This window comes from Macaca thibetana, chromosome 14 (assembly GCF_024542745.1).
Source record: "Macaca thibetana thibetana isolate TM-01 chromosome 14, ASM2454274v1, whole genome shotgun sequence".
Lineage (NCBI taxonomy): Eukaryota > Metazoa > Chordata > Mammalia > Primates > Cercopithecidae > Macaca > Macaca thibetana.
In genome coordinates this window covers 120575983-120593011 of record NC_065591.1, presented here as the reverse complement: position 1 = coordinate 120593011, position 17029 = coordinate 120575983, and the positions used below count along the sequence as shown (strand labels likewise).

The 17029-nt window shown below is 35.4% G+C and overlaps 1 protein-coding gene across 7 annotated transcripts in view; it reads left to right on the top strand.

Moving 5' to 3' along the window:
* Positions 1–17029, top strand: part of ARHGAP32 (Rho GTPase activating protein 32) — a 308498-nt gene that overhangs the window by 98460 nt on the left and 193009 nt on the right. For 4 of the 7 annotated variants that reach the window (XM_050755922.1, XM_050755919.1, XM_050755917.1 and 1 more), the window contains exon 2: positions 11270–11378. In XM_050755922.1, the coding sequence (XP_050611879.1) occupies positions 11274–11378 (105 nt within the window). In that variant the 5' untranslated portion in view covers positions 11270–11273. Of the gene's footprint in view, positions 1–6015; positions 6818–11269; positions 11379–17029 lie in introns of those variants that run through there. The other 3 variants (XM_050755920.1, XM_050755921.1, XM_050755918.1) reach the window with 3 other exon arrangements.

Sequence of the window (17029 nt, the reverse complement as noted above, 5' to 3'; positions counted from 1 at the left end):
CAGTCCCTGAGGGGCAGTTCCTGGGCAATACGCTGTATTTGTCTTGAGAAAGAAATGTGCTTGGACTTCTCTGTGGAACTTCAGCATTGTCAAGTGTAATTTTTCATAAGTTATGAGCAGGAATCTCATGCAAATAAAATGAATACATGACAGATATTTACATAATTTCCTAATGAAGGAAACAGCAAGATGATGAGGCTGGTTCCCATAATCTTTCAATTTGGGAGAAGTAGTTTTCTCTCCTATTTTTCATTTTCATTGAGTGCATTCAGGTTTAAATCTGAAGATGTTTTACAGAAAACTCTGGTAAAAAATACAGCAGTAGGTTACTTAGGTTTTATGGTTGGCAGTCCTTAACTACAGCTTTTTTGTTAGATATGAAACTACATTCAGACACCTTAAGGATAAAATTTGTCCATAATTTTAAAAGCATAGAACAAGAGAGTCAAATAAATGGATACTAAATTTCTTATGGAGTTGATTCATCATTACATGGCCCATAATGTATATAAATATAATTTTTACACCTCTTAAACTGTGTAACATTTACCAATAAACTTTTACACTTTGAGGCATAACACATGTAGTAAAGTCTACAAATCATAAATGTATAGCTTGATAAATTTATACAAATATATACCCAGATAAACACGACCCAATCAAGGTATAGATTATTTCTACCGTACCGCCAAACCCTTGTCCCTTCTAGTCAGTACTTCTCCCAAAGATAACTATTATTCTGACTTCTGTCACAGTAGATTAATTTAGCTTGAACTTAATGCCAGTAGAATTATATACCATGTACTCTAATGTCTGATTTCTGTTGCACATTTATGAAATTCATCTACTTTTTGCAAATTCCTTTTTATTTATGAGTAGTCTATTGTACAAAAAATATTAAAAGTATATCTTGTGTTGTTGATATATTTTTTGCCTTAATAATTGTATATAGTGATATATGTAAATACACTTGTTTTTTTACATAATGACCATGTAAACCAGTGATCTTGCTAACTTATTAATTTTAAATTGCTTATAGAGTCTTTTAGATTGTTTATTTACATGTCATGTCTTCAAATAAAGAAAAATGTTTTCCTTTCCAATTTTTACATTTTTTCTTGCTTTTTTCCCCAAGTGAATAAGACCTCAAGTACAGTGTTGAATAGAAGACCACATTCTTGTCTTGTTCATGATCTCAGTGGGAAATCATTCAGTATTTCAGTGTTAAGTGTGATGCTTAGCTGTATTTGTGTTTTTCATTAATTTTCATTAAAATATTTTAAAGAATTTATGAATAGGTATTAAATTTTACCTATTGAAATTATATGTGATGGATTACATTTATTGATTTGCGTATGTTGAACCAGGCTTGCATCCCAGGGATGAAGCCAACTTGATCGTGGTAGATAAGTTTTTTGATGTGCTGCTGGATTTGATTTTCCAGTATTTTATTGAGGATTTTTGCATTGATGTTCATGAGAGGTATTGGCCTCAAGTTTTCTTTTTTTGTTGTGTTTCTTTCTGGTTTTGGTATCAGGATGATGCTGGCTTCGTAAAATGAGTTAGGGAGGAGTCCCTCCTTTTTAATTGTTTGGAGTAGTTTCAGAAGGAATGGTACCAGCTCCTCTTTGTACCTCTGGTAGAATTTGGCTGTGAATCCATCTGGTCCTGGGCTTTTTTTTGTGGTTGGTAGGCTATTAATTACTGCCTCAATTTCAGAGCTTGTTATTGATCTATTCAGGGATTCAACTTCTTCCTGATTTAGTCTTGGTAGAGTGTATACATCCAGGAATTTATCCATTTCTTCTCGATTTTCTAGTTTATTTGTGTAGAGGTGTTTATAGTATTCTTTGATGGTAGTTTGTATTTCTGTGGGGTCAGTGGTGTCCCTAAACATTTTTTATTGTGTCTATTTGATTCTTCTCTCTCTTCTTTATTAGTCTAGCTAGTTTTTGTTGTTGTTGTTGTTTGTTTGTTTATTTTCAAAAAAACAGCCCCTGGATTCCTTGATTTTTTTTGGAGGGGTTTTCATGTCTCTATCTCCTTCATTTTTTCTCTGATCTTAGTTATTTCTTGTGTTTTGCTAGCTTTTGGATTAGTTTGCTGTTGCCTCTCTAGCTCTTTTAATTGTGATGTTCGGGTGTCCATTTAAGATCTTTCTAGCTTTCTGATGTGCGCATTTAGTGCTATACATTTCCCTCTTAACACTGCTTTAGCTGTGTTCCAGATATTCTGGTATGTTGTCTCTATTTGTTCTCATTTGTTTCAAAGAACTTCCTGATTTCTGGCTCAATTTCCTTATTTACCCAGGGGTCATTCAGGAGCAGGTTGTTCAATTTCCATGAAATTGTGTGGTTTTGAGTGAGTTTCTTAATCTTGAGTTCTAATGTGATTGCATTGTGGTCTGAGAGATTGTTTGTTGTGATGTCAGTTCTTTTGCATTTGCTGAGGACTGTTTACTTCAAATTATTAATTGTAGTCATTTTTAGAATAAGTGCCATGTGGCACTGAGAAGAATGTATATTCTGTTGTTTTGGGGTAGAGAGTTCTGTAGACTTAGGAACCAAAAACAAAACCACATAATTATCTCAACAGATGCAGAAAAGGCCTTTGATAAAATTCAACATCCCTTCATGTTAAAAACTCTCAATAAACTAGATACTGATGGGACATATTTCAAAACAATAAGAGTCAGTATCATATTGAACCCACAGCCAGTATCATATTGAATGTACAAAAGATGGAAGCATTCTCTTTGAAAACCAGTACAAGACAATGGTGCCCTCTCTAACCACTCCTATTCAACATAGTATTGGAAGTTCTGGCCAGGGAAGTCAGGCAAGAGAAAGAAATAAAGATTATTCAGATAGGAAGAGAGGAAGTCAAGTTGTCTCTGTTTGCAGGTGACATGATTTTATATTTAGAAAACCCAGTCATCTTAGCCCAAAAGCTCCTTGAACTGATAAGGAGCTTCAGCAGTCTCAGGATACAAAATGAATGTGTAAAAATCCCAAGCATTCCTTTATATCAACAATAGCCGAGCAGAGAGCCAAATCATGAATGAACTCCCATTCACAGTTGCTACAAAGAGAATAAAATACCTAGGAATACAGCTATCAAGGGATGTTAAGGGCCTCTTCAAGGAGAACTGCAAACCACTGCTCAAGGAAGTAAGAGATGACACAAATAAATAGAAAAACATGCTATCCTCATGGTTGGGAGGAATCAATATTGTGAAAATGACCATATTGCCCGAAGTAATTTATAGATTCAATGCTATTCGCATCAAACTACCATTGACATTCTTTACAGAATTAGAAAAAACTATTTTAAATTTCATATGAAATCAAAGAAGACTCCATATAGCCAAGACACTCCTAAGCAAAAAGAACAAAGCTGGAGGCATCACGCTACTTGACTTCAAACTATACTACAAGGCTACAGTAACCAAAACAGCAGGCTACCAAAACACATATAGACCAATGGAGCAGAGCAGAGACCTCAGCAATAACACCACACATCTACAACCCTCTGATCTTCGACAAACCTGACAAAAAGAAACAATGGGGAAAAGATCTCCTATTCAGTAAATGGTGCGGGGAAAACTGGCTAGCCCTATACAGAAAACTGAACCTAGACCCCTTCCTTTCACCTTATATAAAAATTAACTGAAGATGGATTAAAGACTTAAAGGTAAAACCCCAAACCATAGAAGAAAACCTAAGCAGTACCATTCAGGACATAGGCATGGACAAAGACTTCATAACAAAAACGCCAAAAACAATTGCAATAAAAGCCAAAATTGACAAATGGAATCTAATTAAACTAAATACCTTTTCCACAGCAAAAGAAACTATCATCAGAGTGAACAGGCAACCTATAGAATAGGAGAAAATTTTTGCAATCTACCCCTCTGACAAAGGTCTAATATCCAGAATTTACAAGGAACTTCAAACATATTTACGAGAAAAAGACAACCCCATCAAAAAGTTGGCAAAGGATACGAACAGACACATCTCAAAGGAAGACATTTACGTGGCCAACATATAAAAAAAGCTCAACATAACTGATCATCAGAGAAATGCAAATCAAAACCACAGTGAGATACCATCTCACACCAGTCAGAATGGCGATTATTAAAAAGTCAGGAAACAATAGATGCTGGTGAGGCTGTGGAGAAATAGAAACACTTTTACACTGTTGGTAGGAATGTAAATTAGTTCAATCCTTGTGGAAGACACTATGGCAATTCCTCAAGGATCTAGAACCAGAAATAACATTTGACCTAGCAATTCCATTACCCAAAGGAATATAAATCATTCTAATATAAAGGCACTTGCACACATATGTTTATTGCAGCACTATTTACAACAGCAGAGACATGGAACCAACCCAAATGGCCATCAATGATAGACTGGATAAAGAAATGTGGTACAAATGTACCATGGAATACTATAAAGCCATAAAAAGGAATGAGATCATGTCCTTTTCAGGGACATGGACAAAGCTAGAAGCTGTTATCCTCAGCAAGCTAACATAGGAACAGAAAACCAAACACTACATGTTCTCAGTCATAATTGGGAGTTGAACATTGAGGACAGATGGACACAGAGGGGAACAACACAGATCGGGGCCAGTTGGGGGGTGGAGGGTGAGGGGAGGGAACGTAGAGGACGAGTCAGCAGATGCAGCAAACCACCATGGCACATGTATACCTATGTAACAAACCTGCACGTTCTGCATATGTATCCTTTTTTTTTTTTTTTTTTTAAGAAGAAATTAGAAATTTTATATATATATTTCCCTTTAATAGTGTGGTCAATTACAGGGCTTGATTTTAGAATGTTAAATCAATTTGCATTTTGAACTAAAACTCATTCGGTCACTATCCTTTTTGTATATTACTGGGTTTGATTTTATATTTTGTTTAGGAGTTTTATAACTATGTTCATTGTATCAACCTATAATTTTCTCTTCTAGTAATGTCTAGCTTTTGCTGTAAAATCTGACTTGGCCTTATAGGATAGATTGGGAAGTGTTCCTTTTATTTTTATACTTTGGAAGAATGTTTATACAATTGTTATTTTTTGCTTGTATGTTTAAAAGAATTCAGTGAATTCATTTGGGCTTGGAGTTTCTTTACAGATTAATTTTGTTTAATAGCTGTAGGACTGTACAAATTTTTTTGTTTATTGTTTCAGTTTTGGTGAATTGTGTTCTTCAGAGGATTTGTTCATTTCAATTAAATTCTCAACTACATTGCAGTAAAAATGTTCATAGTTAGCCTCAGAATCTTTCTTTCTTTCTTTCTTTGAGACAGAGCCGCACTCTGTGGCCCAGGCTGGAGTGCAGTGGCGCGATCTCGGCTCACTGCAAAGCTCCGCCTCCCGGGTTCATGCCATTCTCCTGCCTCAGTCTCCTGAGTAGCTGGGACTACAGGCGCCTGCCACCATGCCCGGCTAATTTTTTGTATTTTTAGTAGAGATGGGGTTTCACCGTGTTAGCCAGAATGGTCTCCATCTCCTGACCTCGTGATCCGCCCATCTCGGCCTCCCAAAGTGCTGGGATTACAGCCGTGAGCCACCACGCCCGGCCTGGCCTTAGAATCTTTTTAATGTTCACAGGCTTTCTGTTTATGGCTCCCTTTTTATTATCTCTATTGTAGATTCTCCATTTTTTTTATTGATCAGACTTCTAGGGATTGTTCATTTTATTAATCTTTTAAAGAATCAACCTTTGGATTTTTCTTTTATACACTTACTCTCTATTTTATTGATTTGTTATTTAAACATTTTAAGATACTTTCCTTGAATTAATTTACTATTGTTTTTCTAGCTTCTTGTGAGAGAAGCTTAGAAGTATTAATTTTTCAAGTTGTCTCATTTCCAATATGCATTTAGAGCTATGAATTTTGCTAAACACCTCTTTAGTTGTATCCCACACATTTTCATCTATTGTATTTTCATTATCATTCACATAAAAAGACTTTCTAATTTCCATTGTGATTTTTTGTATTTGATTTATGAGTTATTCAGTATTGTGTTTCTTAATTTCCAAACACTTAGAGGAATTTCTAGTTATCTTTCAGTCATTGATTTTTAGTGCAGTACTGTGGTGGTCACAAAATGTGATTCATTATTTAAATTTTTTGAATTTGTTGAGACTTGGTCTTCTAGCATTTAGTCTATTTGTAAATGTTTCATACACGCTTGAAAAGAATGTGAAAGAAAAAAAGAGTTTTGTAGTTGTTGGGTTTAGTGTCCTGTGTTAGGTTCACATTGGAAAATTGAATTGTTCAAGTCATATACTTATGGTTTTGTCTGCTTATTCTATCTTATTGAGAGAGAGTTGCTAAAGTCTGCAACTGTGATTGTGAATTTTATCTATTTTTTAGTTCTTTCAACTTTATGTATTTTGAAGCTGTGTTATTTTTTGCATACAAATTTTGTTTACAGTTTATTGCATATAAATTATGTTAACCAGTTAATTTGATGCTTTTATGAAACGTCCCCCTTTATCTCTAGTAATACCTTGTGCCTAAGGTCTACTTTGCCTGATGTAATATAACTACACTAGCCTTGTTTGGCTAGTGTTTACATGGTATCAATTTTTGTAATTCTTCCATTTTCTACCTTTTGGTGTTGTTATATTTAAAGTATGTCTCTTAGGATATAGTTGTTGCTTTTTATTTTGAGACAAGTTCCTGCTCTGTCACCCAGGCTGGAGTACAGTGGTGTGAACACGGCTCACTGCAGCGTTGACCTCCTGGGCTCAGGTGATCCTCTTACCTCAGCCTGTGGATTTGCTGGGACCACAGGTGTACACCATTTCACCTGGCTAATTTTTTTTTTTACTATAAGTTCTAGGGTGCATGTGCACAACGTGCAGGTTTGTTACCTATGTATACATGTGCCGTGTTGGTGTGCTGCACCCATTAACTTGTCATTCACATTAGGTATATCTCCTAATGCTATCCCTCCCCACTCCCCCCACCCCACGACAGGCCCTGGTGTGTGATGTTACCCTTCCTGTGTCCGAGTGTTCTCATTGTTCAGTTCTCACCTATGAGTGAGAACATGCGGTGTCTGGTTTTTTGTCCTTGCAATAGTTTGCTGAGAATGATGGTTTCCAGCTTCATCCATGTCCCTACAAATGACATGAACTCATCCTTTTTTATGGCTGCATAGTATTCCATGGTGTATATGTGCCACATTTTCTTAATCCAGTCTATCATTGATGGAAATTTGGGTTGGTTCCAAGTCTTTGCTATTGTCAATAGTGCCACAATAAACAAACATGTGCATGTGTCTTTATAGCAGCATGATTTAAAGTCCTTTGGGTATATACCCAGTAATGGGATGGCTAGGTCAAACGGTATTTCTGGTTCTAGATCCTTGAGGAATCGCCACACTGTCTTCCACAATGGTTGTACTAGTTTACAGTCCCACCAACAGTGTAAAAGTGTTCCTATTTCTCCACATCCTCTCCAGCACCTGTTGTTTCCTGACTTTTTAATGATCGCCATTCTAACTGGTGTGAGTGGTACCTCATTGTGGTTTTGATTTGCATTTCTCTGATGGTCACCTGGCTAATTTTTGTATTTTTTTTTTTTTTTTTTACAGATGGGGTCCCACTGTCTTGCCCAGTCTGGTCTTGAACTCCTGGGCACAAGTAATTTGCCCATCTTGGCCTCCTGAAGTGCTAGGATTATAGGCATGAGCCACTGCACCCAGCAGTTGTTGGTTTTTAAATCCATTCTTATAGTCTTTGTATTTTAATAGGGATCTTCAAGTCCATTTACTTTTTTTAATTAATAGAAATCACATGCCATGTGATTCACTTTTAAAGTGTACAATTTAGTGGTTTTTAATATATTCACAAAGTTATACGAAAACCACCATTATCTAATTCTAGAACATTTGAGAAAGAAATCCCTTACCTGTTAGTAGAATTCTGCATGTCTCCATCTCCCCAGCCTCTGGAAACAACTAATACACTTTTTATCTCTATGGGCTTGACTATTCTGAAAATTTCATATATAGAGAATTATATGATTTGTGGTCTTTTGCAACTGACATTTTATTTAGGATAATGTTTTCAATGTTTATCCCTGTGGTAGCATGAATCAGCACTTCATTCTTTTTTAATGACTGAAACATATTTTATTTTGTGTACCTAGTGCATTTTGTTTATTTATCTTTCAGTTGCTGGGCATTTGGATTGTCCCTGCTTTTTGGCTATTATGAATAATATTGCTGTGAATATTCATGTACAAGTTCTTGGTAGACATATTTTTATTTCTCTTGATTAAATACCAAGAGTAGAATTGCTTGGTCATTTGGTAATTCTCTGTTTAACATTTTGAGAAACTGCCAGTCTTTTCCACAGTGGCTGTGCCATTTTACATTCCTTCCAATAATGAATGAGAGGTCTGATTTCTCCATATCTTTTCCAGCTAGTCTGCTTGCTTTCCAAATTATTAATGTGCTTGGATTTAAGTTTACCATTTTAATATTTGTTTTTATTTGCCTTGTTTTATTTCTTATCTTATTCTTTATTTCCTGCCTTCTCTTAGATTAATATGTATGTTTTATTATTTTTTATTTTTCAAAATTCTTTTCCTCTATCAGCTTTTTAGTTATACATTTATTTCTCATTCTTTTAGTGCTCACTATAGAGACTGCAACATATATCTTTGACTTATTTAGTCTTCCATAAAATAGAACTTTTTTCACTTCTTAACCAATAGAGAAATCCTAAACTGTTTGACTGAATGTACATTTCTTATCCTTTATGTTTTTAATGTTTATATATTGTAAACTTCATAAGATATTATTTTATGTTTATATAGTATTTATATAGTATTTACTTATATTTCCCCGTTTTTGCCCTTTGTTCTTTTCATGTGTTTCTGCAGTTTTTGAATCAGTTTTCTTCAATTAGGAATTCTCTTTACTATTTCTTTTATTGCAGGTCTCTTGGTGGTAACTTTTTTCAGCTTTCATTTGTAAATAATTTGTTTTACCCGCTTTCAAGATGGTTACTTTGGTGAGGTAGAAGATTCTAGGTTGGAAGTATTTTTCTTTTAGCACACTGAAGGTTCATTGCATTGTTTTCTTTTCCATTGAAATGTCTTCTCACATTGGTATTGCTTCTTGGAAGTCAACTTTAAAAAATTCTCTGGCTGCTTTTAAGAATTTCTCTTTGTGTTTGTTTTTTAGCAGTTTGACTGTAATTTACCTATGGTTTTAATTTTTTAAAATTCTGCTTGAGATTTATAGAATTTCTTTGAATCCTTAGTTTGATGATTTCATCAGTTTTGAAAACTATTTAGCATTCATTTTCAAATATTGCTTTTGTCATATTCTCTTTTTTAAAAAAATTATCTCCCTTATCTCTGTCATCAATTTAGACATATTTGAGATCTTTTTTTTAAACCAAGTCTCTTATCCTTTATATTATTTTGTGTGTTTTCTGTTCCTTTTTTCTCTGTGTTCTTCAATGTGGATATTTTCTACTGAACTACGTTCCAGTTCACTAACCCTCTCTTTAGCTATGTTTATTGTTCCACTAAATTTGTCTAGTTAGTTCTTAATTTCAGATACTGTATTTTTCAGTTTTAGAATAAACATTTCATTGTATGGTTTCCAATTCTCTGTTGAAATTCATCATTTCTCTCCTATTTTTTACTTTCATTCAGTTGAACATATAAATCATAAATATTTTTAACAACTTGATAAAAACTTATCTAAATTCTTATGTATCCCTCTTCTCCCCATACTGTGTTCCAGAAAAGTAACTGCTTGTCATCCATCTAATCTCAGAGAGGCTTGTGTTTCCATAGTGTGTAAACTAGTTGGTTGCCCTGAGACCTGAGTTTTCTGTTGTGTCCTAGAGAAGTTAGGATTTCCAGATAATCTATTTTTTTTTTATTTATTAATACTAGGCTAGGAGTGATGCTGTTTACAGCTTTCTGCATCATAGGCAGAAAATCACAAATGCCATTTGAAAGTCTCTTTCTGATAATGCTAAGATCTGAATGAAATGTGAGTCTTTCTGGTTTGACTTTTTTTCCTCAATTTTCACTAGTTCTTGTTTTTTTTTGAGTGTGCCTCATAATGTTTTTTGGATACTAGATAATGTGGATGAAAGATCTGCAGAGAGTCTGGAGAATGTTTTTTCCTCCAAAGACAGTTAATTTTCCTTACCGTGCTTCTGATTCTGTTAAGGCTTGGTTTGGGGCTTTGTTAGAATTTTTCTATTGCTATTTTGTCCATACTCTTAAGGCGTGGCTTTTTTAGAGTCACATCTAAGAGCTCAGGGATTTTTCAGTGCTCCTCCATCTTGGCAGTGCTTGCTTGCCAGTCCATCTCCTCAACATTAATGGGCTGCTAAAATGTCTACTTGCCTCTTTACTTGGTTTGGTTTGTTTTGGGTTTCTTGGCATCCTGTCCTACATATTTGTAAGCTTAGGAATCAGTTAATAATTTGAGGTGAATTTTACTGTAGATTTCTGGGCTCTTTCTTTTTAGGTCTTTTTTGGGGGTATTTTGCCTCCAGAATTCCTCCCTGCTTTGGTAATCCCAGCCTCCAACCTCTGCCTTCTCATCCCACTAAGATTGCAGTTATTATCTTGGTCTCTATTTCCCATGATTGATTTGAAAAATTATCTTATACAAAAAGAAGGATTAAATGTGGAATTTGCTTGATTGGGCTTTCCTTCTCTCAAAGTTTGTAGCCCTGGAAGTCCCATCTGTATTGGCTGCTTTCTGTTGCCTTCAGATAAGTTGTTTTATATGTTTTGCCCAGCATTCATAGTTGTTCTCATTGAAAATGCTTATTTGTTGCACTCTGCTCCATTGATTGGAACCAGAAATACCGTGTCTCTTGTTTTTTCTGAAATGATACCAATGCTTAGCACAGTTCTGTAAATATTGATTCAGAGTAACTAATTGTTGTTGCAAATCTTTTCAAGGTTCAAATTGTGTTGAACTGATAAAAATCAGTTTTTATATAATAACCATGGACCATAAAGGTTAACTAGCTATAAACCTTATTTTATCTTCTGGAATAAAAGCAGGTGTTTGGTACATTAGGAGAGACCTCTGAAAGCCAGAGTAGAAATAAAGGATCACTGCTATTCACTTAAGCTCTTTTAGCTAAACTTCAAATCTGACTCGTAGTTTTTCTGCTCTTTCAGTTGTGATCATTGGAAGGCTTTCATAGAATTGGAAATTCTTATCTGAATCTTTCATGTTTTGATCTCTAGGAAGATGAAGTCCTCAGTACATTCTGAAGAAGATGATTTTGTTCCAGAGCTACATAGAAATGTACACCCTCGAGAGCGGCCTGATTGGGAAGAAACTCTTAGCGCAATGGTAAATCAGTTTTATACAATTGTTCATATATACATGTATATGTATATATAGCACTTATATAAGGAAAAGGAACTGAGGACACATTACACAAATTTTGTTGCTTTGTTCATTTATTCAGGAAATGTTTATTGAGTGAATACTGTATATTTGGCACTGTTGTAGAGTCTGTGGGCAGAGTAATAGGGTTACAGAGTGGTAAAAATACAGTGTGAAAGGATAGGTGCTAATTATATATAGTAGTCACAGATGGCCTCTGTGGGAAGATGAGGTTTGATCAAAGACCTGAAGGAGGTGAGGGAGCGAGTAGTGTGTTTATCTGAAAACACATCATTTTAGGCAATGGAAGAACAAGTTACAGGCTGTGGCATAGGATTAGAGAACAAGTTGGAAGACACACAAATAGCATAGTGTGGCTGAAACTGGATGAGAAAGAAATGAGGTCAGAGAAGTGGTTTGGGTGGGTGGAAAGCAGATCATGCAGTTTCTTGTACTTTATTGATGGAGACTTAGGCTTTTTGTGCTGAGTGAGATGAGAAACCATTGGAGGATTTTTGGCTGAGCAGTGACACAGTCTGACTTAAAATGTTAAGTCTCAGGTTACTGTGAGTAGGAGGAGGCAAAAGAGGAAGTAAAGAGAATTTGTGTGTTACAATTAATAGGTAAATAGTGATGGTAGCTTGAACCAGGACGATAGCACATATGGTGAGAATTGGTTAGATGCTATAGTTTTACTGATAAACCCAGCCGTTTTGTCAATGAATGGGTAATAAGAGTATGAGATAAAGATGTATTAAGAATGGCTTCAAGTTTTTTGACTTCGTCCACCTGAAGGATGGAATTTATAGTACTGAGATGCTGGAAAAGAAGTTTTTGTTGGGGGATAGATGGAAAAATCAGCAGTGTAGTTTTTCACATGATACATTTTAGATACTCATTTAGTTCATTAAAACTTTTTGTAACAGGTCTATTCATAAGAATGAAGAAATTCTTCTTTTGTGGGAGAGGATGTTTTACTTAACTGGTTAAGAGTCAGCGTTCTCTGTCAAAATAAAATGCAAATGTTCATCTATCAGTTCTGATCTGTAATGATATTTTACTTATTTCATTTTTGAAAATGTCTTTCACTCAAATAGGCACAGCAAATACTGACATAAATTCACAAACATTTTAATTGAACATATTTGTCACTAAGAAGGCATTTATAGAGTTCTGTTAGATTCTCTTCTTGATACTTGCCTTTTAGTATGTTACTACATTTTCTATTAGTCAATTCCAATTAAAGATTAGGTGGAAGTTCTCAGTTGCACAGTTAAATGGAATCTGCAGTATGGAAATTTACTTTGCATTTACATGTGATCTGAAAAACCCTACTGGACCTGTAGTTTGAGCTCAGAAAAAAATATTCACTACCCATTTGTATGGGAATGGCAATCTCCCTTCTTGTTTTAATATTTGATAGTTTGGGATGCATGGACAGTAGCTTGTGATTACTTGTGATTCTCAAAATACTAGTCGTCATTAAGATGACTTTATTGTCAGTGTTTCTTGTATATAAGCTATGTTTCTCTTGTAATTGTACATTAAGTTCGCCAAGAAATATCATCAAGTCTGCAGTAAAAACTAATTAGCAAAGTCATTTAGTGTTCCATAGTAGATGTCAAAAATAGGTATACCTAAAGCCTTTTTGTATTCTACACATATTTTTACCAAAATTGGTTATAATGTATCTTAGCAGATTCCACTTCAGGTTGTACTGAATTAATGTTTGCTCAAGTTAGGTGAGAATATTCTTGCCTGTAGTTGTCCCATGCAGACTGTTCATAGGAGCTAATTCTTCACCCACTTCACACTCAATATTGACTCCTCAACAACAATAGCAATATTGGTTCCATTTTTTGACTTATCAAGAGTCAAGGAAAACCACTTAAAATCATTTGCCTTGTTTTTTAAGTGACTGTTGATTTGCTTCCAATGTCCTCAACTTTTAAAAAATATTATTATTATGTGTAATTTATTTTAGATTTTTAAAATGATACTTTTAAGTTCTGGAGTACATGTGCAGAACATGTAGGTTTGTTACATAGGTATACATGTTCCATGGTGGTTTGCTGCACCCATCAACCTGTCATCTTCATTAGGTATTTCTCCTAATGCTATCCTTTCCCTAGCCCCCAACCCTGCGACAGGCCCCGGTGTGTGATGTTCCCCTCACTATGTCCATGTGTTCTCATTGTTCAACTCCCACTTATGAGTGAGAACATGCAGTGTTTGGTTTTCTGTTCCTATGTTACTTTGCTGAGAATGATGGTTTCTAGCATCATCCATATCCCTGCAAAGGACATGAACTCATCCTTTTTTATGGTTGAACAGTATTCCATGGTGTATATGTGCCACATTTTTTTATCCAGTCTATCATTGATGGGCATTTGGGTTGGTTCCAAGTCTTTGCTATTGTGAACAGTGTTGCAGTAAGCATATGTGTGCATTTGTCTTTATAGCAGAATGATTTATAATCCTTTGGGTATATACTCAGTAATGGGATTGCTGAGTTAAATGGTATTTCTGTTTCTAGATCCTTGAGGAGTCGCCACACTGTCTTCCACAATGCTTGAACTAATTTACACTCCCACCAACAGTGTAAAAGTGTTCCTATTTCTCCACATCCTTTCCAGCATCTGTTGTTTCCTGACTTTTTAATGATTGCCATTCTAACTAGCGTGAGGTGGTATCTCATTGTGGTTTTGATTTGCATTTCTCTAATGACCAGTGATGATGAGCTTTTTTCATGTTTGCTGGCCGCATAAATGTCTTCTTTTGAGAAGTGTCTGTTCATATCCTTCGCTTTTTGATGGGCTTTTTTTTTTTTTCTTGTAAATTTGTTTAAAGTTCCTTGTAGATTCTGGATATTAGCCCTTTGTCAGATAGATTGCAAAAATTTTCTCCATTTCTGTAGGTTACCTGTTCACTCTGGTGATAGTTTCTTTTGCTGTGGAGAAGGTCTTTAGTTAAATTAGATCCCATTTGTCAATTTTGGCTTTTTTTGCCTTTGCTTTTGGTGTTTTAGTCATGAAGTCTTTGCACATGCCTATGTCCTGAATGGTATTTCCTAGGTTTTCTTCTAGAGTTTTTATGGTTTTAGATCTTATGTTTAAGTCTTTAATTCATTTTGAGTTAATTTTTGTATAAGGTGTGAGGAAGGGGTCCAGTTTCAATTTTTTGCATATGGGTAGCCAGTTTTCGCAGCACCATTTATTAAATAGGGAATCCTTTCCCTATTGCTTTTGTCAGGTTTGTCAAAGATCAGAGGGTTGTAGATGTGTAGCATTATTTGAGGCTTCTGTTCTGTACCATTGGTCTATATATCTGTTTTGGCACCAGTACCATGCTCTTTTGGTTACTCTAGCCTTGGAGTATAGTTTGAAGTCAGGTAGTGTGATGCCTCCAACTTTGTTCTTTTTGCTTAGGATTATCTTGGCTATACCGGCTCTTTTTTTGGTTCCATATTAAATTTAAAGTAGTTTTTTCTAATTCTGTGAAGACAGTCAGTGGTAGCTTGATGGGGGATAGCATTAAATCTATAAATTTCTTTGGGCAGTATGGCCATTTTCACAATACTGATTCTTCCTATCCATGAGCATGGAATGTTTTTCCATTTGTTTGTGTCATCTCTTATTTCGTTAAGCAGTGGTTTGTAGTTCTCCTTGAAGAAGTCCTTCATATCACTTGTAAGTATTTTATTCTCGTTGTAGGTATTTTATTCTCATAGTATCGTCATCCTAGGTATTTTATCATCCTAGGTATTTTATTCTCTTTTAGCCATTGTGAGTGGGAGTTCATTCATGATTTGGCTCTCTGTTTGTCTGTTATTGGTGTATAGGAATGCTTGTGATTTTTGCACATTGATTTTGTATCCTGAGACTTCGCTGAAGTTGCTGATCAGTTTAAGGAGATTTTGGGTTGAGATGATGGGGTTTTTCAAAATACACAGTCACGTCATCTGCAAACAGAGACAGTTTGACCTCCTCTCTTCCTATTTGAATACCCTTTATTTCTTTCCCTTGCCTGATATCCCTGGCCAGAATTTCTAGTACTGTGTTGAATAGGAGTGATGAGGGAGGGCATCCTTGTCTTTTGCCGGTTTTCAACGGGAATGCTTCCAGCTTTTGCCCATTCAGTATGATACTGGCTGTGGGTTTGTCATAAATAGCTCTTATTATTTTGAGATATGTTCCATCAATACCTAGTTTATTGAGAGTTTTTAGCGTGAAAGGGTGTTGAATTTTATCGAAGGTATTTTCTGCATCTATTGAGATAATTGTGGTTTTTGTCATTGGTTCTATTTATGTCATTGGTTCTGTTTTGTTATTGGTTCTGTTGCGATGGATTATGCTTATTGATTTGCATATGTTGAACCATCCTTGTATCGCAGGGTTGAAGCCGACTTGATCATGGTGGATAAGCTTTTCGATGTGCTCCTGGATTCGGTTTGCCAGTATTTTATTGAGGATTTTTGCATTGATGTTCATCAGGGATATTGGCCTGAAATTTTCTTTTTTTGTTGTGTCTCTGCCAGGTTTTGGTATCAGGATAATGCTGGGCTCATAAAATGAGTTAAGGACGAGTCCTTCTTTTCCAGTTGTTTGGAATAGTTTCAGAAGGAATGGTACCAGCTTCTCTTTGTACCTCTAGTAGAATTTGGCTGTGAATCCCATCTGGTCCTGGGCTTTTTTTTTTTTTGGTTGGTAGGCTATTAATTACTGCCTCAATTTCAGAACTTGTTATTGGTCTATTCAGGGATTTGACTTCTTCCTGGTTTAGTCTTGGGAAGGTGTATGTGTCCAGGAATTTATCCATTTCTTCTCGATTTTCTAGTTTATTTGTGTAGAGGTGTTTATAGTATTCTCTGATTGTAGTTTGTATTTCTGTGAGATCAGTGGTAATATCCGCTTTATTATTTTTTATTGTGTCTATTTTATTCTTCTCTCTTTTCTTCTTTATTAGACTGGCTAGCAGTCTATCCATTTTGTTAATCTTTTCAAGAAACTAGCTCCTGGATTCATTGATTTTTTTAAAGAGTTTTTTGTGTCTCTCTCCTTCAGTTCTGCTCCTGTCTTACTTATTTCTTGTCTTCTATTAGATCTTGAATTTGTTTGCTCTTGCTTCTCTAGTTCTCTTAACTGATGTTAGGCTACCAATTTTAGATTTTTCCCACTTTCTCCTGTGGTCATTAATGCTATAAATTTCCCTCTAAACACTGCTTTAACTTGTCCCAGAGATTCTGGTACGTTGTGTCTTTGTTCTCATTGGTTTCAAAGAACTTATTTCTGCCTTAATTGTGTTATTTACCCAGTAGTCATTCAGGTGCAGTTTGTTCATTTTCCATGTAGTTGTGGGGTTTTGAGTGAGTTTCTTAATCCTCAGTTTTATTTTGTTTGCCTGTTGTCTGAGCGACTGTTATGATTTCCATTCCTTTGCATTTGCTGAGGAGTGTTTTACTTCCAGTTATGTGGCCAATTTTAGAATAAATGCGATATGGGTGCTGACAAGAATGTATAGTCTGTTGATTTGGGGGTGGAGAGTGAAGGGGTGGCTTGAGTTACCACAGCACATGTCTCTTGTGAGGACAAGGTTGGGGGTAGGGTCACAGATTA